Genomic DNA, 24926 nt, shown 5'->3' with positions numbered 1-24926 from the left:
AGTTTAGGATTAGGGAGGGAAACCTTCTGTCTCGTGGTATGATCTGGAATAGATTATATGGTATTAAAATAGACTGCTTCTTGGAAATGTGCAAAAAAAATCACCAATAAATAGTTTGATCCCAAATAAATAAAGGAAAAATGTGTAAAGATAGCTTTTCTCTTTCCTTTCAGTTTGTTTTTCTACAAAATTGATGGATATAGCATGGATTGCCTTAATTGTCCAAGAATATAGAGAAAATAAAAGTCTAACAAACTAAACACAATGCCCATTGCATTATTTATTCATCAAACATTGATTGAATACCTGCAGTGGGTGAATTGATTTGCTGAGTGTTGGGGTTTGTATAACAGATAAAAACAAAAGGTTTTCTTTTCCTCTTATACTACAACACTAAACACATAACACTTCTGGCCACCAGTTGTGAGAGTTTTCCCACATTGACAAATTTTCTGATTCTCTGCAGACACCAGCTGGATCCATTCCATTCCATCTCATTCCATCCCATTCCATCCCATCCCATCCCATCCCATCCCATCCCATCCCATCCCATCCCATCCCATCCCATCCCATCTCATCCCACTCCACATTCTGCATTCCACATAGACCCCACAGGTTAAGGGCACAGTCTCACAAGAATCTTCCTCACTTCAGATGCCAATTACAAGTCCCAGGTTGTAACTTGTACTTCTGACTGACCAGCTTTAAATTGGGTTTCCTATGACCTCGGACTTGGGTTGAATAATTTGCTAGGAGAGCTCACAGAACTCACAGAAACACTTGCTTACATTTACTGGTTTATTATATAACTAAGGATATAAAACAAGATACAGATGAACAGCCAATGAAGAAATATATAGGGTGAGGTCTGGAAGGGTCCTGAGTGTAGAGCTTCTGTCCTTGTGAATTTGTGATATGCTACCTCCTGGCATGTAGATGCCTCAAAGCTTTCTGAACACTTCAGAAGCTTTGTGAACCTAGGAGCTTTCTGAACGCCATGGTTTAGGGACTTAAAAGCTTCATCACATAGACATGAAGTTTTCTGAATGCCAACCTAGAAAGCTTTCCGAACACCATAGTTTAGGGACTTACATGGAAGCTTCATCACATAGGCATGATCTATTATTACCTCAATTTCCAGCCCCTCTCTCCTTCCCAGAGGATAGGAAATAGAGCTGAAAGTTCCAAGCTTTTTATCATAGCTTGGTCTTTCTGGTAACCAGTCCCCATGCAGGAGCCCACCAAAAGTTGCCACATCAAAACCAAAGACATTCTTATTACTCAGAAAATTCCAAGAATTAGGAGCTCTGTGTCAGAAGCCAGGGTCAAAAAACAAATTTTTTTTTTTTTTTTTTTTGAGATGGAGTCTCGCTCTGCCACCAGGCTGGAGTGCAGTGGTGCAATCCTGGCTCACTGCAACCTCTGCCTCCTGGGTTCAAGCGATTCTCCTGCCTCAGCCTCCTGAATAGCTGGGACTATAGGCGCACACCACCACGCCCAGCTAGTTTTTGTATTTTTAGTAGAGACGGGGTTTCACCATGTTGGCCAGGATGGTCTCGATCTCTTGACCTCGTGATCTGCCTGCCTTGGTCTCCCAAAGAGCTGGGATTACAGGCATGAGCCACTGCACCTGGCCACAAAATGTTCTTTATTCCTAACACTCCTATTGCTCAGGGAATTAGAAGAATTTTAGGAGCTCTGTGCCAGCAACTGGGACAGGAGACAAAACATATATTCCTTATTATATCATCATATCACAGAGATATAAGGGTATATATCACCAAAAAGAAAGGTAGAAAATTATGAACCTGAAATTATTAATAATTGGTTAAAGGGGATAAAGGAGATAGTGTAGGAAGAAGCTGGTTCACAAAAACCCAATGTACAAGTTAATTATACATAAATTTAGTATGTATTTGTGTTAGTGTGTATATGCATGGAAGAAGAGATGTATTAAAGGATTGTCACTTTATTTCTGTCACTATATTGCTGCCATAGTATATAACCATAAATGTAGCATCTTAAAACTCATTATCTCACAGTTTTCATGGGTCAGAAGTCCAGGAATAAGATGGCTTAACTGGGTTCTCTGCTTAGGATCTCACAAAGATGAGATCAAAATGTAGTCCAGGATGCAATTCCTTTCTGCAGGCTCTGGGGAAGAATCTGCTTCCAAGCTCCCTCAGGTTGTTGGCAGAATTTAATTTCTTGTCCAGGTGCGGTGGCTCACGCCTGTAATCCCAGCACTTTGGGAGGCCGAGGCAGTCGGATCACCTGAGGTGGGGATTTTGAGACCAGCCTAACCAACATGGAGAAACTCCATCTCTACTAAAAATACAAAATTAGCCGGGCGTGGTGGTGCATGCCTGTAATCCCAGCTACTCGGGAGGCTGAGGCAGGAGAATCGCTTGAACCTGGGAGGCAGAGGTTGTGGTGAGCCGAGATCACGCCATTGCACTCCAGCCTGGGCAACAAGAGTGAAATTCCGTCTCAAAAAAAAAAATGAATTTAATTTCTTGTTGTTGTAGGACTGAGGTTTCCATTTCTCACCAGCTGTCAGCTAGGGCATTTCTCCTAAGAACTTCAGACTGCATGTATTTCTTTTCACATGGCACCCACATCTTCAAACCAGCAACGACATGTCAAGTCCTCACACTTCAAATCTTACTTTTTTTCCTTTAGCAATAAGGGTCTCACTATGTTGCCCAGGCTGGTCTCCTGCGCTCAAGTGATGCTCCTGCCTTGGCCTCCCAAAGTGCTGAGATTACTAGGCCTGAGCCACCACACTCAGCCTAAATCTGAGTTTCTTTTCTGTTCCTATTCTCTGCTTTTAAGTGCTCATGTGATCACATCAGGTTCACCTTTATAATCCAGAATAATTGCCCTATCTTAAGACCAACTGGTTAGTAACTTTAATCACATCTGCAAAGTCCTTTTTGCCATGTAATGGAACATATTCATGGGAGTAACCCCAGCGAGTGAAGATCATGGGGGCCGAAATTCTGCCTACCACAGTCAGCAGAAAATTAATTGCAGTCACCTCAAGGTAGAAAAATTTCAAATGTTCTCTATTTTTATCCACATACATTCCTAAGTTGTTTGAATTTTAAAAATGACTTACATGCACTAATTATAATCAGGAAAATAGCTATTTATTCTGTAGGGAAATAAAGCTCACTGGCATAACAGCCCTGGCTCTTCATTATTGATTAGTGTTGGTAGTCGGGGTGGGAGTTCTGCAGCCCCCCAGTGCCTTCGCATCTAGAGGATATATTATCCCATCCTGTCACTTTTTTGCTTAAGACTATCCAACTGCTCCCCTTGCTTTCACAATCTGGGAACGATAAGATCCATTTTTGGGAATTGAATCCTAGGTGGGGATCTGTGTGTCACTCCATGCCAGTTGCCCAAGATGGTATGCTGAGCCTTTGCAGCAGGTTGCAGGACTTGAGTTTTTCAAGCCGCTTCCAGGAGAAGATCGCTTCCAGTAGAGTCCTTTGGATACAAGCAGCCCCAGAAAAGCTCTGATTTTCCACAGTCCTTTGGGAGACAGCAGGAGGACTAGCTCCCGGGTATCATGTGCCAGGTTAACAGACTAGTAAACTTCATCTCTTGGCCACTCTCAGACCCAACTAGAGGAAGAGAAGAGCAAACCCACCAGTCTGCTGGCCTTTTCTGGGCTAAGGGTTAGTGTTTCTGGGAATCCAGTCTTCTGATTTCTGCTTTCCTTATAAGAGATCAGCACAAATCAGGTCTGTGAGGGATGATATGAGTCCTCTATGTCCTTTTCAATGACCGGTAAAGTGATCAACTTGAATATTCTCTGTGGAGGAAGTGGTGAGTCTATGTGCTATCAGGAGCTTCCTAGGGTTGATAGAGTAGATGGTCCCTTCAAGTTCAGAATGTGCATGGATGAGCAGAGTAGCCTGGGCTATGCCTGGCCAAAGCTGAGCAGAGGTCCCACAGAGCAGAGGCCTCTGTTTGGGGGCATTAAGGGTCTGTTTGGGGCAGACTTTGCAGAGATACTATGAATGTTCCTAATACGGGAGGAACCTACTATGGGTGTTTCCTTAGGTGCAGGGTAGAATATAACTTCATATAAGGAAGATGAAAAAAATATGTTTATATGCGTCTATACTTACACATCTAAATATCTATCTCTGCATGGAGCATGGGCTGGAGTGTTCATGGCAGTCACCTCTTGCAGGGGTATGAATCGTCAGGAGAGTATGAGGGAAATACTCCCGATTTTTACCATCTGAAATTTTTAACAAGTGCTTGTATTATGGGAGAGAGTGACCATGACATTAATGTCAGGGCCTAGCAGCCTGTCCCTCAGTTTTGTCTCTTCCCTGGTCTGTGGCCACGACCAAAGGCTTAGCAGTCTCCCAGCCTGTGGCAGTGCTCTCAGTCCTAGGCTCAGCAGCTTCTGTTGTTCTAAACATATAGTTTGCTCCATCCTATGGGAAAGAGAAAAGGGCCTGAGGGGGTCATGAGGTTCTTTTCCACTTGACATTGATCCTTAGCTAGATTCCACAGGTGTTTAGGGCCACTGGGCATTTGAGTTTACATAGCAGTCTTCTCCAAAATCCCTGGCTTTTTTTCCTCATATAATCTGGGAATTATGAGAAATAAGTGTGATACAGCCAAGAAGGGAAAAAATATTTAATACCGTGATTGTGAAATATGAGACCTGAGGTGAATGGGAAGGTCAGTAGAACAGAGCATATGAAATTGAGGCTCTTGGTGGAAATGAGGAGGTTGCAATTGAGTGTGTGTTTCCTAGAACCTCAGTCCCTCCCTCTCCACACTTTCCAGCTGCTAAAACACTGAGTATATTCCCTCTCTGTTCCTAAATTAACCCCATGGTTATAGTAGTCTCTTTCTTAGATTATTTTACATTCATTCCAGCCTTGTCAAGACAATGATCCAGACGTAAGTACACTTCTATTGCACAAATGATGCAGATTCACATGGAAAATTAGATTCACATCTCCTTCCACCCCCACATCCATAGTCCCTGCTCATTTCTGTATTAAACCACTCTAGTCAGAGCAACCTACTATGTAAATTCATTCTGCATTCAACTCAGCACCGCCCAGAAATCTAATCAGAAGGAAAAGTACAGCCCTAGGGCATAGGATCACAGAATAAGAGAAACAAGTGTGTTCTTTTTTTTTTTTTTTTTTTTTTTGAGATGGAGTCTCGCTCTGTCGCCCAGGCGAGTGCAGTGGCACAATCTCGGCTCACTGCAAGCTCCGCCTCCCGGGTTCACGCCATTCTCCTGCCTCAGCCTCTCCAAGTAGCTGGGACTACAGGCACCCGCCACCACGCCCGGCTAATTTTTTGTATTTTTTTAGTAGAGACGGGGTTTCACCGTGGTCTCGATCTCCTGACCTCGTGATCTGCCCCCCTCGGCCTCCCAAAGTGCTGGGATTACAAGCGTGAGCCACCGCGCCCGGCCACAAGTATGTTCTTAAGCTCTTCCACCCACGACCTGTATACTGCCAGATCAGCCAGGCCACACCCACCCAGTCTCAAGCACACATCCTTCTTTAAAGGTGCAATAAAATGTGTCAAGCCAAAATAACCAATTATTTAAGCATTTACTTCCAATATATAAAAAAGGAAACTGCAGAGCTGTTGATCAGCTAGGCACAGATGGCTTTATTCCCCTTCAAGTTTCTTTGTTTTACCGCTGCCCCTGTCTCAAAATTTGAAGTTTTCGAGAGGGCTATATCCTAAAGAAAAGGGTGAGCTGGGCCCTAGGGAATCTTGGGTGTGCTCCCAGCTTTAGCAAGAAGGAGAGGTAGGTTGACAGTGAGGCTGAGGATAATTCTCTCACCTCAAGTGCATGGTGAAATGTCAGTAATCTCTGGAACAGTGGTCACTCAAGACACACAAGGACGAAACATGGGTAAATGCTCACCTAACAAAACTCCCTGAAATGGTAAATTCTCCATGGAGCTAGCTACACCAACCAAGAGCTTAGGGTGATTAGGTGAGATTGCTTCATCCCACAAACAACAGAACATAAACTCCTTCTATTGATCCTTCATTGGGAGTGTCTAGGAAATTAGACTTACTACATGGGAAGCAGCAATGATATCACCAGGGTCACGCAGGTCATGTTTCCAGGAAAATGTAAAGAAAAGGTAGTTCCAGAAAGGAATCCCTGGCAACCACCTATTGAGCTTCTTACTATGCAGGTTATAGAGTAGTGAGCAGACCAGGCTTTTCTTTTTTCTTTTTCTTTTTTGGGACAGAGTCTTGCTTTGTTGCCCAGGCTGGAGTACAGTGGCACAATCTTGGCTCACCTACTGGGTTCAAGCAATTCTCCTGCCTTAGCCTAGTGAGTAGCTAGGATTACAGGCACGAGCCATCATGCCTGGCTAATTTGTGTATTTTTAGTAGAGACAGGGTTTCATCATGTTGGCCAGACTGGTCTCGAACTCCTGACGTCAATTGATCTGCCTGCCTTGGCCTCCCAAAGTGCTGGGATTACAGGCATGAGCCACCACGCCCAGCCACGGCTTTTCTATAATGTGCCTTTGCTACCCTTAGACTGCATAAAGGACCTTGATCAAAAGTTGATGCATTGCTGGTTTGTGGTCATGCCTGTGTTCCTGTTTCTCTGACCTCATCTCCATCTTTCTTTATCTGGTTTTTCTTTTTGCTGGGCCTCCCAGCTTTGTCTGGAAGTTTCAGACTCAACATCATGTTTCCATTTGCTGAACAGAATAGGAACAACAACAAAACCCCAAACTAAAGCAATGATATTGGGAATTCTTCCAATTCATTTTATTGGGGTAAAGCCTATATTGTTTTTCAAACATTTAGCAGCCTCTGAGGGTTTGTAGAAGAAAATATATAAGAAACAAACATATTATATGGATATTAACCAAAAACTGTGAAGAAATCAGTTGGATAGAAAAAGGTAAATAAGGTATGTTGGTTTGAAGCTCCTGTGCTTTGTCAACATATTTAAAGTGTTTCCGGATTTCATCAGTTACAACTATTTACTGAACTACGAAAAGGAACTAGCTTTGCATGGTACTTGACTTTCCCTGAAACGGCTCCTCCTGTTTTCTAGGCCCAGCCATTTGTGGATGACAGGTGAGTCTTCATCTTGGAGGGGCCAGGCTTGGATGCTTGAAGCTATTCACCCTGAAGGAAAGGCTTAGGCTAGAACTTATTGGGATCTGGAGAGTTAGAGACCACCGAAAATGTGGTACTGAGGGGTAGGGGCTGCTAGAAAACACCAAACTCCCCTGTGGATATGAGGAGTCTCTCAACTGGGACCAGGCAAGTTGAGGTGGAGGGTAAAGGCCACAGTTGGGAGGCATATACAGAACAAGTCCACCTCACTGAGGTGTGTGGGCAGGGGTTTATTTATTTATTTATTTTTTGAGACGGAGTTTCGCTCTTGTTGCCCAGGCTATAGTGCAATGGTGCGATCTCAGCTCACCACAACCTCCGCCTCCCAGGTTCAAGCGATTCTCCTGCCTCAGCCTCCTGGGTAGCTCGGATTACAGGCATGGGCCACCATGCCCGGCTAATTTATTTTTTGTATTTTTAGTAGAGACGGGGTTTCTCCATGTTGGTCAGGCTGGTCTCGAACTCCCGACCTCAGGTGATCTGCCTGCCTCGGCCTCCCAAAGTGCTGGGATTACAGGCGTGAGCCACCACGCCCAGCTGTGGGCAGGGGTTTAGACATGTTCTTCCCTTTTCTTTTCCCACGGGCTATCTTGGGAGCTCCCTTACCCTTTTGCATAATATTTGCTGCTCTTTGCCATTTCCTCTCTGTAGCTTGATGCAGAGCTGGAAGTCTGGAAGAGAGAAAGCCCTGGACTAGCTGTGTTGACCTCTTAGACACGCAAATCCTTTCTCATGAAAGCAGAGCCTCCCAGGAGCTGCTCCTCACACTCCCCGTCCCCAAATAACCAGCCCAAAGAATTCTTCCTTTGGTGGCCTGTGGGCATCAAGCAAAGCCCTGGAAATTAGCCCTCAGTGATGATAATTTTATTGAGTCATGAGAGAAGGACTGAGGGAGTGGAGCACAAGCAAGCTCATTTTGGAGGTTTTCCTCCATGTTAAGGGGGAGAGGAACCCAGAAGACCCATACTCCCAGAGAAAGGCAGACTTCCTCTTCCACATGCTCTCCTCGGGGGAGTCCAGGGGGTGCACAAGGACTGTGGCTCGGCTTCTGCTGCCCTCCATGCCTCCATCTTGGGGCTGTAGTGCCACTCCCGAATAGTGCCTTCATTGGGGGATAGAATGGACAAGGGAGGAGCAGGTGCTGACTCCAGGAGCCAGCAAGCAGGCTTTCTGAAGTCAGGGAAAATGAGAGATTTGCTCACTTCCCTACTTTCTGTGAAGTAGAGTGGAAAGGGCCTTGCAGAAGCGTTCAAAACCCACATTCAGTTCCCCCCGGGCCTCAATTCCCCCAACTATAACCAGGCTTAAGAGCAGTTGCCTCCCATGGTTGGGGGGAGGGCCAATTGTGATGAGGGATATAGGAGCAACTGTGAACTGTAATTTGTCCACGCACAGGTGTTTGGAGATTTCTCAAGGTTTTTTTTGTTTTCTTTTGTTTTTGCGGGGTCGAGGGGTGGTCTATGTCCAGATATGCTGCGGGGAAGGATGAAAGGAGTGTGGGAGGAGGTGGCAAATGCGGCAGGGACCTGGAAGATCCCAGACTGACAGGAGGAAACTCTGCCTTTGCAAGGCCTTAAGGCAGAAGGATCTGCGAGGCTGCCGGCTTCCCAGGAGACTCCACCTTAGGGGACGGAGGGTGTATGTGAAAGTTGGGGGAAGAAGTGAAGGTAGTTGTCCCCTCCTTCACCACCCCCCCCCCCCCCACTAGGCAAGCGCAGAAGGAAGCAGGTCGGTGGAGACTAGGGTAGAGGAGTGCAGGAGAGGAGCAAACTGAGGAGGGCGGCTCTTCAAGTCAATCTGGTCCTTCTCACCACTCTTGAGGCTCCGTCCAGACTTGGAGGAGGGTTCTCAAGCCTAGAAAATCCCGCTTGCTCCCCTGTGTGATCGGGAACTGTGAGATAGGGGAGTAGGCCTGAGCTGGGAGCTCCCAACAGCATGGTTGATTCCCCGGAGTTCTGAAAGAGTTTTTATGGAGACTGGGGGAAGGGGCGCTTGAAGGGTGGGCCAAGTCTTTGGCAGAAATCTGCCCCACTGGGCTGACCCACTGTGTGGAGGAGGAGGCCCCGTAGGGCACTCTGGGGTTGGAGGTTGCAGACGAGGGCGGAGGAGGATGGCTGCCCCGGGCGGGAGCGCTTCCTGGCGGCCGAACCCGCCCTCAGTCTCCGCATCCTGGCGGGCCTCGAGTCTGGGCTCATGTGGGTCTTTCGCTAGCAGCGGCCTGATCCCGCCCTTGGGACGCTAGGGACGAGGCCGGTCGGGAGAGAATAGGGGGCCGCCGCTTGTAAAGGATCCTCGACAGGCCCAGCCCGGATCACCTCGAGGGCTCCGCACCGAGCGCTGGGGGTGGGGCGCCGTCGCCGCTACGGCCCCTGGTGTCGGTGGAGCGAGCAGGGAGGTAGAGGGCGGGGGATCGAGGAGGAGCTGAGCTCGGACACGCGGCAGCTGCTGTCTATCCGTCTGGCTTGCTGGCAGTTGGCAGGGCCCGAGGCTAGGTCTTCCCGCCCCCTTTCCCTAGGCGGGAAGGGCGGTTGTCATGGGCGGGCGGATTCCCGTCTGAATAGCAGGGGCAGATGCATTTCCGTGGCGCGGCTCCCGGGTTATTACCCCTCCCAAATGGGGAAATGGATGGAGACCCGCGGAGGGGGAGGAGCCAACCCCACTTTCCGCGTCCCCGCCCAAGGTGGCCAGAGGCCAGCGGCAGGACCAGGAGCGACCGCCAGGGCCAAATCCATCCCCAGGCAGTCCCGGAGTGTGGAGTGGGCATGGGGACCTGGCGGGAAATACTGTCGATTAGCATCCCCACGCCCGGATGCCAGGGCCCAGTCGTGGCGAGGTCAGTGGAGGTGGGTGTGTAGTGGGAAAGGAGAGTAGAAGTGCAACCTTCTTTTCTCCTCCCCTGGCATTCCAGTGTATTAACATTTGGCAGGTGGGCTCGGCGCGGTCTCTGCGGGGACGAGAGTTGGGGAAAGATGTAGTTCCCGGTCTCCGCGGCGGGGCCACAGGCTCTGGCAGGAGTGAGGGAACGAGGAGGCCCACGACAGGTGCTGTCTGTCCGCTGGTCTGACAGGCCCGGGCGGGAATGCGGCCCTGCGCAGTGCTGCTCTCCCCACCCCCTCAGCTGGACGCGGACTCTGACACTTGTTAGTGTGAGCAATCGACTAATTTTATCCGGCTGGGGCTCAGCAGGAAACCAACGCCGAGGCGCGGGTAGTTCTTCCGGGCGACTCTCGCCCCCGGGAGGATAGTCGTGGGGAGAGGAAGAGGGGTTGGGGGTGGGATTCCTGCCGCCTCCATTTCACTGGGGGCGTGGTGGCTCCTGCTCTGCCTCAGAGAGAACCGAATTTTGGCGCTAAGGTCGGTACTCCCCGGGCATTGGCGCCCAGAGAAGAAAAGGGTATCTTGGAAGTTAGGTAGTACAAACTCTTTGTGTTCTTCTAGTTTTTTTCTACTTATGTTCCTTTCATTCCTGAAATTACCAGATTCTAGCAGAGTGTCTGACACGCAGCAGGTCTCTAGAAAAGACTGCTTAAATGACTTGAAAACCAGGCATGGAACTTTGCGCTTGGTGACCGCTAGAGAGAGCTGAAAGGCAGGAATCAAAGGGGCTTTGAAGCACAGCCTACTGAACCCCTGCAGGATTTGGGTATCTAATCCCTTTCCTTGTGCCTCTGCAGTCTCTGCTGCATTTCAGCTTATTAGAATTTCTGAACTTGCTTCAAGGGCTCTTATTCTACCCGTCACTCACCCTATCTAGGCGCCAGCTATGAGACACTAGGGATTTGTAATCCTTGTCAGCTGGCCTGCACTGCTACTGTGGAGAAGTGGCAGGGAGCTGCTGGCCGCCTTTTCAGACATGAAAAGGCCCTGGAGGAGAGCATATGCTCATAAAAATTATGGGATGCCACAGCTTTGAAATCTAATAATCCTGAGTGATCAAACAGACGGGGCCCTTGGGGCTGCTGGGGAAGGGGCTAGGGGAGCAGGGCAGACCTTAGGTGGGAGAGCCTGGGGCCCCGCAATGGGACAGAGTAATTAGCCTCAGTGGGAGGAGATGAGGAAGCCAGCGTGAGGGTGTCTACACTGAGTCTGAGGAGAAACAATAGCCAAGAGCTGGGTGGTAAACCACCTTCTTCCAACCGGAAACCAGTCACTTTTTGCCCCTGCCCTGCCCTGTATGTGGCCATTTGGAGATGGATTTCTTTTGTACCTCTTGAGTTGCTGGGGGTGGAGGGACAGTAGGTGAAACCAGGTCTCCAAGCCAAGATTGCATGAAGGCCTGGAGTGACTGGGAGACAGAATACCAAAAGTATGTGTCAGTTGCGGGTGAGAGTAATCATGAAGACATGGGGTATGCTAAAAAGTTAAACTTTGCTAAACTTTCATTTTTGCTCAGAGCTGGTCCTGCTGACACACTTACGGAAATGGGTTTGGTACACAGTTGTTGAATGAAGTGGGCAAGTCATTTATCCCTCCTAGGGCCAGTTTCTTCATCTGTAAAACCAGGGGTGTAAACTGTACTGGAAGTCAATGACATGAGTTCAAGTCTCATCTTGCTCTGTCACCGAGGAACTGTGTGAACCTACTGCAGTCTCTTCCTACCTCGAGGCCTCAGTCTCTCCACTTAAATTCAATGCAGAGTATGGACAAGGGAGACTCTAAGGTTACTCTCAGCTTTGTCATTCTTATAAGTCTGTCTCCTGCATCATCCTTAATTCCAGGCTCTGTCACTGCCAGGCTGTGTCAGCCAGCCATATAAGTCCCTTTAGGTTCCCCATAAATAACATAAGGGAGAGAGAAGAAAAGCTGAATTGGATTATTGTTAATGCCAGTTTTCAGTATGGCACATTTGTAGCAAGGCTGTGGCCTTGGTGGGGCCTCCATTCCAACTCAGCAAGTAACCACATTCTCATTTTGTGAAGTAACCACTTTTCCACTTCAGAGCTTGTTTAAAAATCCAATCTCAAATAGTCGACCAACTCCAAACCCCTATATAGCTCTTTTTCTAGTTTCTGCTCTCACAGAGAGCATAGAACCTGGCAGAAATTTGATTTGAAATGAGACTTCAGCTCTGAAGTCAAACTTTCTGCAATTAATCAGGTTAAGACTATTTCTCCCTTGTAGGCAACATACATACCGAAACCAAATTTTTAGGTCTGTTTATTTTGTTCCAAACTCCTTGAGGATTTAAATGTCCCATGTCTTGAGCTCTGAAATTTTGTTCATTCTAGATTTAACTGTGGTGCATAAGAGGCTGCATCCTACTCTAAATATTAATACTGTGCTGCTTTTGCCAATCAACATTCTCTCCAAAAGCACACAAGCTCACATGTGCACAACCACATGTGTGGAAGAAGTAAATTGATACCCCGCCATGTTATGTGACATCTGAATGGGCAGATTTGGGACCTATAAATGTCTTCCCTTCATCTGGAGAGAAGTGGGCGACTGCCTGATTCTTAAGAGCTATCTGCATCTTAAGCAACAAAAGAGGTCCTACAGAACCACCCTCTGGTGACTTGGTGAGAGTGAGGCAGGGAGGAATGGAAGCAGGGGCATTTTTGCTCCAGTATTTTCAGTGGTCTCTCCTGGGAGTTACAGGGCTCCTAGGGCCCAGATTCTCCTGTTCCACTACTGTTAGAACTGACAGGATAGTAACTAGGCCCTTTCTAGGGCCCCTTCCTACCCACAGAGCTAAGAACCAGTGGGTTTTCCTTTGGGGAGTTGATAAGAGCTGGACTGGGACCAGCGGAGGGGGCTCAGGACTTTGGCCTTGAATGAAATCATCAGAGGCCAACCATGCCCCAGCTGCCTGTTTGTAACGGAAAATCATGAGTGGGAACTATTGTCTTCTTTGGAGCCCCTCAGGACAACCTCATCCTCCTGGCCCTGGGATGACCCTGCCTTAGGGTGGCAAGTTACTGTTGGCTCCAAGTGACAGCCAGGAATGCCTGGCAAAAAGATGATGAAAGGGTGGGTGACAGGAACACAATAGACAAAGGCTCAGAGAGGGGAAAAAGAGACACAAAGAGGCAGAGTGAGGAGAGAGGCTGAGCTAATGAGGTGAGCTGTGCTAACTGAACACAGCCTGGCAGTGCCCTCTGCCCCTAGCCAGGGGCACTGGGAATGTTCTTCAGTAAGATTGTTGCCAGAGCCTGGGCATAAGGAAGCATCAGTCACCTACTTCAGAGGGATCAAAGTGGTTCAGAGTCTACCTTTCATGGCACCTTTAATGCCCTCTAAGCAAAGTGGCCTAGGATGCCCAGCATGGGAGACACATTGGGTGGTAAATGCTAGGATGGCTTCCCTTTCCCAAAAGAAATTGTCCAACCCTATGTGCAACTGCTGCCTGTATCTTTTTGGGATCCATGCTGGGAATTGTTTTTTTTTTTTTTTTCTTAAATAGTCCCTTTCCTGGCCTGGCCCAGGTAGAAATATAGACCTGTCATGAAAACTGAGAGATGGGGCTGGTCCACCATATCAATAACTACTGCCCCTCCTCCCACCATGGCAGCTTGTGTCATCAGTCCTCCTCTGCCTGCTGAGATGAAAGGAGTTTCTTCACATTTTTCCATGTGTATACAAGAATGGGGAGCTGGGAGGGCCTTGAGGTTAATGCCTTGGACTGTAAAATTTGTAAAAATCAGTGACTGGAACATGGAACACTGTGGTGTTTAAGGTTTCTTCCCTATATGATATTCTACTCTTCCAGTCTAGGATTATATAGCTTGAGCCAAAAAGTGAGATGTGGCTCAGCCTGAGATGAGTGGGACTGATGCTAGTGTTAGGAGTGGACTGGGCCAAGGTGAGGTCAATTGGCCCAAATTCTGGGTCCCTCCTTTCTCCAAGCACCCATGTGTCTATGACAGTCATACAGAGAAATAGAGGCAAAAGAGTATGGAGAGAAGTCAGTAGAGGAAAAAAAGAAGGAAGGGAAGAGGGGAGCAGTCTGTTAACCAACCATACGATAAGGGCACTGCCTGTACCCAGTTCTTGGGAAGCCACAGCCATCAGCAACTCTAAGGCTAACCAAGGCTACTTGTCTCATTTTGCTTCCCAGCCCCTCCACCCAGTGGCTCCCAAATATGGATGGCAATGACCTCCTCAGCAAACAGACTTGGGCCTACCCTATTAGGCTCCTGGGGACACGGTAGCACCTTTGGCAGTTGATTATAGTGGGTGACTAACAAGCTGGGACCAGGAGGTCCCATCCTCCTCCTCCCCCAGGGCTTAGAAAGTATATGGAGAGGTTCCAAAGGCCAGGGGGTGATCCCAAGCTTTCCCAGATCCTGGGAGGAGAAAGGCCCTGGAAAATTTAAAGGCATTCTGGGGAGAATTTAGTTAATGAGTTTGGAACACCTGGAGCTTTGACTCCAAGGAGATTGTCAGGTGGCTGAAATGCTGTGTGCGCGGGTCTGGGAACAAGTGTGCTGGTGGCAAAAATGTAAATGCTGAGCAGGGTGGGATGAAGGGGAAGAGCTGGGAAAGGGCACACAATGGCAAGAAAGGCATTAGATTGGTTCCTCAGGGTTGGGGGAGCCCGGCAGTAGCTCCCCATTGGGGTCTGGGTCAGGGGCCAACATCTTATCCTTGCTGGAATCTCTCTGCTCTTTCTTGAACATCCTTTGATGCATCAGAGGGACGAAGAAGAGGATTACAGCCCCGATGATGGGGGGCACACCGGCAAAGTAGAAGGCCACATGGTAGTCCCCAAAACAGTTGCGGAGTAGGCCTGAAACAGTCAAGAGAGACAAGTCAAGCTCAGCTTTGCTCTACTGTCCAAAGGTACTCTCAGCCCCTCCTAGGGGCCATCACAGTGCCTATCCAGATAATCTTGGCGTGTATTGCCTTAACTCAGGAGCTCCCTCAACTTCAAGGGCAGATGACTCCTCCCTAAGGCATTGGGGCTGCAGGCCCTTGAGCAAATGCTCATTATGAAAGAAGCTAATGAAGCTTCTCTTAAAGTTTCTCCATTTATGACTTTCATCAATCTAAGATCTAGTCACACCTAGTTACGGAGTTAGGAGGAAACCTAGTTTAAAAGAACTCCGCGGAAGATGGCCAACTGTTGTCTTGGTCCACAGTGATATTTCCCAGCCTCCTACCCCCGCCCCTGGCCCCCACAAATGGTTCCTGTGGTACATTTCAGATGAGATTTTATTTTCCTTTTCTCTGAAGTGACCCTTCTCTGAAGTTCCATTTGTCCTAGCAAGAGGCTATACATGTTCCTTTCAGTTACATATATGGTTGTCCCCTCTGGGTTTCTCCAAGCTGCCAAACCAAGGATATGTATGACATGGGATGCAAGGCCTTCCCTACTCACTTCCAGAAGCTAATGTGTGGTACCTCACCATACCTCAGATCCCAGAAACAGTATTCAGGAAAGACAAAAAGGCCCTTGGCCTTTTGCTTACTCAGGAGTTAAGCAAATTGGAAAGAAATGTGGATTCTGGGGCACTGTTTGGATCAGGGGGTGAGTAGAGGCCCCCTTCCCCCAATGGGTAGTGTGGCTGTTGCCCAGAAGCCTGAGTGAAAGCTTTTGCCACTGTCACACAGTGCCCTCATATCACCTTGCACATAATTTGTGTTTGAAGAATATTTGTTGAATTAACCCATTTGACCAGCCTAGGAGAAGCTAATGCATGAATCAATGTTTGCAATAAATCCTACAGAAAAGAAATGGAGTTGCCAGGTGCGGTGGCTCACGCCTGTAATCCCAGCACTTTGGGAGGCTGAGGCAGGAGGATCACGAAGTCAGGAGATCGAGACCATCCTGACTAACACAGTGAAACCCCGTCTCTACTAAAAATACAAAAAATTAGCTGGGTGTGGTGGCACGCACCTGTACTCCCAGCTACCCGGGAGACTGAGGTAGGAGAATCGTTTGAACCCGGGAGGCAGAGGTTGCAATGAGCTGAGATAGCCAAGATTGCACCACTGCACTCCAGCCTGGCGACAGAGCAAGACTCTGTCTCAAAAAAAAAAAAAAGAAAAGGAAAAGAAAAGAAATGGAGTTCTCTTGTCATTGGTTTTCTGTTCCTCGTTCCCTGGGATACCAACAGTGCCCTTCTGGGAAAATGGAGGGAGAAAACCAGGAGTGCTGAAAGATGGCAAGTCAACACTTTTCCTGCTGAAGGTGAGCCTCACTGGCTTAATTCTGGGGTGTTAACTTTAATCAAATACCTTCTACAGGCTCAGTTCAGAAGCCAGCAGAGGAGGAGGAGGATGTCCCTAGGTTTTAATAAAACTAGAGCCTGCTTTCTCTTCTCTTCCTACCCAACTACCTTGCAAATAATCACATGCCTGTGGAGAGAGTGAGAGGATACTAGATCAGTGGAATTGTCGGAAGGCCAAACTCATTTTTCTCTCCACCCCCCTGGAAGGATCCATGCTGTCTGAAATAAAATCCTATTGAAACAGATATACCGCCATGGAAAATCCATCCCACAGAATGGATCCATGCATATGTACTGTGTTTAATCTCTTCCACCAGTAGTGATAAGGGGTTTCATGCACTCTGACAAAGCTGCTTAAATAGACGATAAGAGGAAAAGGGGCCTCAAGGAGAGGTGCTCCGGAGAGCCAATACCCAGGGAAAACAGGACTCCCTGATTCATGCCCTCCCTGGAATATCAGCCTCACCTGCAATGGGGGGCCCAGCAATCATTGGCAGGGCCATCATGCCCAGGAGGTAGCCAATGGCCTGTGAGGCCTGCATTGGGCCCACCAGCTCAAATGCAATGGGGGCCATGATGGTGATGAAGAAGCCATCGCAAAGGCCCAGGAAAAGACAGACGACGATAAGGCCCCCGAAGTCACGGCACAGGGGAATCATCATGGACATCAGGCCCAGGAGCAGGAAGGAAAGGACCTGGAGAAACAAGGGCCTGAGGTCAGGTTGTGCTGGCCAGCCAAGACCACATAGCATCACATCTCCTTTCTCAAGTCTTCATTTCTACCATCTATAAAATGGGATGGTGGGAGGGGGAAGGTGTCAACAGAGAGAGCAGTTGGACTGAATGTTTAGGCCCTTTATAAGTCTTGCACTGAGGGATTCAAAGTCCAAGAAAGACCCTACTTAACTGTGATTCTGTCGGGATTAAAAAAAGAAAGTTGGGGGATACTTGGCCCCTGGCCTCAAGAAGTTTGTCTTTGCACTAGACCCTAAGATAAAAGGAATTGTTGTTTCTGCTTCCTGAGCCTGTATTTGGCTAACCCAGGGATCAGGGTCTGGGATCAGGCCATACTGGTGTTCTCAGATCCAAGTAAAATATGGAAAGAGGAAAGGGAGGACATGAGGATGGCTTGCATGATGATCAGATGGGGTTGTAAGTGGAAGGCATAGCTTCTTGAAATGGGGAAGGAGCCAGTGCCCATTTTTGTGGGGGCTGATTTTATAAAATACCTTGGCATAAAGGAAACCACTGGGACGTTCACGCAGGTTCCTATGCTTTAGGACATGGACTGCACTGCCTATCTCAGACATCTCAGACACATGGCTCTGGGGGCCTCTGGGCTTGGCTGGACACCCTGAGAAGGCAACAAAGGAGCCTTTCAGGGGAACCAAGCCACTGGGAAGGTGTGTGTCTAGGGAGAATGAAGCCATCCCAGGAACACTGACTAGCCACTGGGCTTTCTTTGGGCTAAGCAAAATGACTACAAAATGAAGAAACTGCCTTTCCAGAGGTTGTTTTTTTTTTCCCTTCTCCACAGAGAAAAGGGCTGCTGCAAACACAGCTGGTCTTCATTTGCAACCCGTGTTGGCCAGCGAGACTGAAGACCTGGGCTTCAGGCGGAGAAAGGAACCCTGCCCCCATCCTGCTGCTGCCAACCCCCTGCAGCCAGTAGAGCCAGGTCAGAGCCAGGTCATCCCAGGGTCAGGGCTAAGATCTGATCTCTTTATCAAGGCCTTAATAGGCCCAAGGATTTTCCAATAGTTCACACAAGCAAGCCAACTTAGCCAGGAACACACGGAAGGAGTGGGGGTCAAGGCTATTTGGTGCCCTAAAGATTTTCTGTGTTGTTGCTGGCAGTGAGTTTTTTAGGTTGATCAGTTGATTTTTGGAGAGGATAATGCCATCTGAGGACATCTTTTTGTTGGGAGACTTTGAACTTTGCCCAGGCAGTTTTGAGGTAGCTAGGCAGAAGCTAGGAATAAGAACCCCAGTACCTGAGCTTCTCCTCTAGGAGATTCAAACACAACTATAAGATAAAACCAGACACACCTATCAACAAAGTCCATTATGGAAATTAAAAGTTAATACCATTATATAACACAAAGGACCCTATTAACTGATTTTAATCAGGTCTAAGTATTACCTATTGTATCTAGCTGTCTGTTAAACATCCTCCATGAGGCTTTGCCAAGGTTCAGAAATTTAAAATCCCTCTTGGACATGAGAAACAGGCCTCAAGATTTAGAAATTTAAAATCCCTCTTGGACGTGAGAAACAGGTCTCAAGAACTGGCACAAAGTGAGGCTGTCCTGCAGCCTGTCGCTATTTCCTTTCCAGCAGACTGTCCAGGGGTTTGATGCCAGAGACATGTGCTTGTCTTTACCAAGAGTAGGAGCCACAGAGTCTAGTGGATAGCTCTTCAGAACCTGAAGGTGTGTACACTCCTTTCCTCCCCCAGGCCTGTACTCTTTCATTACATGCAGGGAGAAAGGGGGGCAAATTCCTGTGATAGAGTATCTTAACAAACTCAAAAGAAAGAAGTTCACCCATTGTCTTGTGCTCTTGGCCCAAGACACTCAACTTGTAAAATGAGGAAGTTGAACTACTAGTTGACGAAGATATGTTTCAGCTATAATGTTCTGAGATTATTTTATATTATTCTAAGTGGTAAAACGGTGAAGTAAGAGTAAGGAAAAGGGGCAGGAGCAGTGGGTGGGTGGTCAGCAGAGGCACTGGGTCCTAAGCCTATCTTGGCCTCTAACTGGCTAATGCCTCCCTGTCCCTTGGACTCCCACTGTGTAACAGAAAGCAAAAGCTGCTCAGGCTCTACCTTTCTCCTAGGGACTGTAATAAGAATCACATGAGTTATACGACTAGGCAGGGGCTGCTGCCTCTTCTCAAGATAAAGCCCTGGCCCAATGCCAGATTACCCTGATTTCCAGAACTCTTTGGCATCTTGGAGCTGCTAATACTGGCAGGGAAGACTCACAGGGGTGTCATGTGGGTGAGGCTGGGAAAGCCACACATACTCCTATGCAAATAGCCACCCAGATAAAGCACTTGCTGATATTTGCACAGGAATTCAAAATCTCAATTGGTTTATCTCAATCACAAGATTATCTCTTGATTTGACCTTGGTCAAGTCACTTATCATCTCTGAGACTTGGCTCTGCCATCACTTAGGGCAAGGTAGAATATGAGAAGTGTGTTGCATAGGAGTTCAGCTCTGCTACTACTGTCTGTGTGAGCGTTTCCCTCTATTTCTCCACCACTGTAATGAGGTTGGATTGGATGGACCTTAAAAGCAACCCTGCCTCTGACAAAGCAGATTCACCAACTCTTGCAATCTAACACCAAAAAAGTTAAGGAAAAGTTAATCATATTTCCATCCAAGATATTTGAGGGTACTTAGGAGAGAGCTTGGGGCTATCAGAGACAGAAGAATCACCACTGTAAGTGTAGCCAGGGCCCCTTGCAAGTGCTTTTAGGGCTTTCCCAGGAGATAAATGAGTCAGAACTCAATCACCTTCCTGATGAATTATTTGTGACTACTTGATTTTGGGGGCTATCTTTGCCCCTTCACAGGGTTCTGCACTTGGGTACCTCTTCATAAACCCACCTGCAGGATCATAAGTCAGGTAAGAAAGGCCATACTACTGCCAGGTAGATAAAGACTGATAGCCTGAACAGTGGCCTGTATTCAGACCAGACCAGAGCCTAGTTCACACAGAAAATAGCCTTGGAGCGTGGAGAGCCATTATTAATAAAATCTTCCTTTACACGTGTTCTAGTAGGTTCCATATACACTGCTCTCACAGAATCCTCACTCAGTCTTGGTAAAAGAGGCAGAAAAAGGATGATTTTCTTTGTTTAAAAGCAGGTGAAACGGAGGCTCAGAGAATTTGATTGACTTTCCCATGCTACACAACAAGCTACCATTCTATCCCAAAGGCTGCAGATAACCTTGCATTTGTGGCAGGCTGTTTCTCCCCACAGTGGACAAGTGGTCACACTCACCTGCAAGTAGATCTTCTTAAGTCCAGGGATGGAGTCACTGATGTGGCCTGACACAAGACGCCCAAGGCCTGAGGTAGCCCCAATACACACCAAGAGCACCCAGGTCTCCTTGATTTCTGAGAACTCCTCTTCCACATACTTCATCTGAAAAGCATAGCACAAGGATCCCCAGAAACAGGAGGAGAAAGAGGAGCTGATTGGTTAACTGTAGGCATATCCAGAATCCTCTACCGCTTACTTTCCTGGATCAGGACAGAAACCCCCTCTCCTGTAGCCCTACCTCCATGACAAGCTCTCTGGCTGCTTATCCCTTGGCTCTCTGGATTCTGGACTTCTGAGCAACAGCTAAGGAGGGTGGGTACCTCCACGCCCCTTCTAAGCCCCAGCAGGACAGAAAATAGCCTAAATGATTGAGAAAATCCAAGGGTTTCTCTACAATCTCGCCATTCCCTTACCCCAAACTGACAGCCTAGGGCAACATCAAATCACCAGGGGAGAAGAATCCACCAACTTCCAGGCAACTCTTCCAAAGTGTGTTTTAGGAAACATGAAGCCTGTGGAGGATAACAGCTGGACTACAACCAACAGTTCTGTAGTTGCATAAGTTTGGTGGATGGTGAGTTAAACAAAGCTGAATGGGTTTCTTTCCTACAAATTTTTTTAGTCCCTTTAAGAGATTACTACACATTATGAAGCTAGAGAGATCCAGTATATGTTACTTCCTAAACAAAATCATTTGAGCACAAAGACCAGCATTCCACAGAATCCTGTCTTGGGTCACCTGGGCCAGTCTCCTGCATCCTGGCAATGCGTATCTCCTCAAAATCTATCTAAATTTTTACTGTGGGAGAAGCCATGGTCCATGGGCTTCCCCCTGTGGAATTGCCTCCATTTTCCACTAAGGTCTTCCCTCAACCTCTCTCTTTTTCCCTCTCTGGATCTCTCCAACCAATATTTTGTTTCTTTTCCCAAAGGTCCCAGCTCTGCCGTTTCAGTGTCTCCCACCCCCACCCTCTGGAATCTAGGCAGGTTGAGGGTAGCTTCTTGGGGCCAGGTGGGGTGGGCCCACCCTGGTATTCCTCACCAGGTGTACATAGGGAACAAAGTAGCCAAGGGCAGCAGCAGCAATCCCGAAGGCCCAGATGCGGTAAGTGCGTTGGCGGAACACTCGCATGTTGAAGTACTTCCTGAGCTGAGCCAGAAAGCGCTGGTGCAGGGTGCGGACACCTCTCTTGCTTGGGGTGTCCTGGGAGCTGGGCAGGAGGGGCCGGTAGGTGAGTGAAAGCAGCATAAGAACAAACATGAAGGTACTCAGCACCTGGAAGGTTTGGGCCAGCTTGATCTTATCCCCCAGCATTCTGATGAGGAAGGGGAAGGACATGGAGAAAATGCTACTCCCAGCAGACACCACACCATTGGCCAGACCCAGGCGGCGTTGAAAGTAGTGGCCCAGGATGACGAGGGATGGCTGAAAGGCGAAGGAACAGCCACAACCAAAGAGAATCCCGTAGGTGAAGTAGCGCAGGCTTAGGGAGCTGTGGGAGAAACACCAAGAGCTGTCCTCAGCAGCCTGACCAGCAATCTACCTGCCCTCCCCTGTCAGCTTCCTGAGACTTCCATTCCTCCACCCTTAACCCACTTGCCACTGACCCTCAGAACAGACAAAGAAGAGGGCCTTCTGATCCCTGTGTTGCAGATGGGGAAGCAGAGGCTCAGCGAGATAAAATAATTAGCCCAAGGTAACATAACTGGGAATCAGCAAAACTTGGACTTGAATCCAGGTCTGTGTGACTCTAGCATGACTCATAGCACCCCATTAAAGAGGACTGTTCAAAGGAAAGCCAGAACTAGCCCATGTAAAAGCTGGATGAGGGGCTACAGGGAGTCATTGTCTTAGAGAGAATAGTCTCACCTTACTATTGGTGGTGGCCAAAGCTTTTATCCCAGGTAGCAACAAAGGTCTGCAAGAAGTCAAAATCCTGGAAGATTGAAACCTTCCATGGGACTCTTCAGTGTCTTTCTCCATGCTAAGGCCATTAATATTTCAGAGAATGGCTGATGATCTTCTGAGACATATGCCCTCCCCAACCCTGCCCAAGGTCCACATATCCCAAGTCCCTTTACACTAGGCCCTGGATGATCTCAGTGGGGATCATTAGGTAAGGAGTCTCTTTAACTTTTAGAGTCCTGCCTCTGTTTCTGGATATGGTATAGATTTGTTCCCTAGAGTGCCTGGCTCCTTGACAGGAAGTGGAGCCTCAAAGAATTTGTGGGCCTGGCCAAGTAAGACAGGTCCTGACTTAAAACTCATAGGCCCTGCTGTGGCCATAAGCCTCTGTAACATAAAGGGTCAGAAGGGGAAAGGCAATAGGTAGGTCAGCTTGGCCAGCCATATGCCCCCAGATAATATTGGCACAACCTAGTAAAGAATTTTGTTTTCTTTTTGATGCCTCAATATATTTTGCAATAGTTCTTATCTGGCCACTAAATTACCTAATACTCTTCTTGGTCAGGCAGTTCTTCTCTGGAGATAGACCCAGTCCTCATACTAAAGGACTGGGCCTAAGCTGCAGAGAAGATGTGGTGCATGATTCTAAGATAGCTGTCATCACTATTGCTTTCCATCTGCTGGTATTCACTGGACGTGAGCAAGGATTTGGTTTTGAAAGGGTTGTCTCTGCTTGGAACACATAGCTAAGCCAACTGCTCCTCTTCTGTCAGGTTCCTTTGGGCCTGTGCCCATTAGATTCTAGGTACCCTATGGGATTGGCCTGGCTTGGGGGCCTTATCCAAGGGGCCTTGTGTTAGACCTTCAGGGAAGGGGCCAGTGGGGGGAAAACATAGGATTTGGTTTAGGGTGCTGTGTGGTGGATCTACTTCTAGCTGGGCCCCAGGACTGGAGGCCCACTGTTTGGGTTTTCCAAAGCCCCACCAGCCCTGCCTGCATCCTGCCCCATTCCATGTCATTCGGAGGAACTCAGGGCCCTGATTGAGACAACAGGAAGGATGATTTGCAGCTCTAGCCATGAGCAGAACCATTTTTCCACTGGATGTGAAGCCATCCAGGAAGTTTTTTGGCTCTGAAGATCCTCTTACAGAAAGAACAAAGCGGGTAGAGAAGAAGGTTAGGGGCTAGAGAACAGAACGCCTACTCCAATGTGCCTACAGAAGCGTGCCAGAAGAAAACACCACATCTGAGCTCCTTCCCCTCCTGTAATTGAGCCCATGTGGATTGGAAGGGAAATGGGATCCACATGTTGCTAATTCGTTTACACTTTGCTCTGCTTGGTCTTAAAAAACAGACTTTTGCTGTATAGTGCTGAGACTGGAGCTGCTTTTGAAGCCTAGCTCCTCCCCACAAGGAGCCAGGCACCAGCTTGCTGGGGGCAAATGAGGCTGACCACCGGAGGGGTTCTGAAAAGGTTTGGAGCTGCTGCCCTGGGAGTGCTGAGTGGTTTCCAGGCAGGACACGGTTTTTCCCTTCTCTGTCCCAGTTGGACGGGACGAAGCCAAGAAATGACTGCAAGCCAAATCCAAGCTCTGCTGTAGGGTAGGCTGGGCAGCTGGAAATGCTCAAGTCATAAAGAAAGCCGGCTTACCTCACAGGGCCCAGTTAAGGCAAAATACAATTATCATTCTCTACTGTGAGTGGAAACTTAGGCCTAGAGAGCCATGACGCTTTTCTGGGTAACTAAGCTCAGAAAGCAAGTCTCTGACATGTTAGCTGTGACCTCATCCCAGACATGTCACCACGGCCATTTCTCATTTCCATGTTTCCAAGCTGGCATTCCCCTACATCGGCCCAAGCAGATTGGAAGTAGGAGGTACCATAACTTCCAAAGTGTCTTTGGCAGAAAGTCAACAGAGTTCTTTAGGAATTCCATATTCCTCAGGCTGTGGTATAGGGTATTTATTCTCCCTTACCCTACACACATTCTTCTGCAGGGCTGGCAGAAAAGAAAGCAGAAAATGAACCTAGAGCCTGCTTCTTGCCTGACACTGCCAAGTTCTGCCAGTGGAACCAGTGGGACTAGGGTTTCAGTTTAGCCCAGGCCTAGCTGGGTAGCTGGGTTCTGGGTTTGTATCTCAGTAAGGGATATTGCTAATCATCCTTCTGATGCCCGTGATGTAAATCATTATCTGTCCCAAATCATCCATATGTCAGCAGCTTGAGCTATCTGGAAAAGAGTCAGAAATGCTAAACATCCTTGGGCTCAGCTGACCTCTTTTTCAGCATAAGATTCCTTTGGGAATCCTGTGCTAGGTGTTCACATGGACTCACTTGAAAAGCTCAATCTTGGGATGGAAAGTGAGGTTGTGAGATGTGTGGCACACTGAAGGGGAATCGAATAGCAGAGTTGAAAGAGATGTAAAAAGACCACATGGTCAAATGCCCTCATGTTACAGATATAGAAATTGAGGCACAGAGAGAGCAATGGTACTCATCAATTGTTCTATTGCCATTCAGTGGCCAAAACTGGACTTGGGCCCAGCTCTATGAACTACCAGGCTTAGAGCACTCCTACCACTTTGGAACTCTTGGGTCCTCTCTGGGGATAGTCCCCACCAATGTGTCCT

General features: G+C 47.9%; 1 protein-coding gene across 1 annotated transcript in view; it reads right to left on the bottom strand.

The window, feature by feature from the left end:
* Window positions 1-12297: 12297 nt before the first annotated feature.
* The window catches only part of SLC16A2 (solute carrier family 16 member 2), a 116541-nt gene continuing 103912 nt past the window's right edge, over window positions 12298-24926 (bottom strand). Inside the window, exons 3-6 of the mRNA XM_055268400.2 lie at window positions 21433-21883; window positions 20349-20492; window positions 16798-17026; window positions 12298-14887 (exon numbers count right to left, since the gene is read on the bottom strand). Coding sequence (XP_055124375.1) covers window positions 14667-14887; window positions 16798-17026; window positions 20349-20492; window positions 21433-21883 — 1045 coding nt within the window. The 3' untranslated portion in view covers window positions 12298-14666. The remainder of the gene's footprint in view (window positions 14888-16797; window positions 17027-20348; window positions 20493-21432; window positions 21884-24926) is intronic.

Source organism: Symphalangus syndactylus, chromosome X (assembly GCF_028878055.3).
Source record: "Symphalangus syndactylus isolate Jambi chromosome X, NHGRI_mSymSyn1-v2.1_pri, whole genome shotgun sequence".
NCBI lineage: Eukaryota > Metazoa > Chordata > Mammalia > Primates > Hylobatidae > Symphalangus > Symphalangus syndactylus.
Note: the sequence above shows the minus strand (reverse complement) of the source record. Positions and strands in the feature narration are given on the sequence as shown.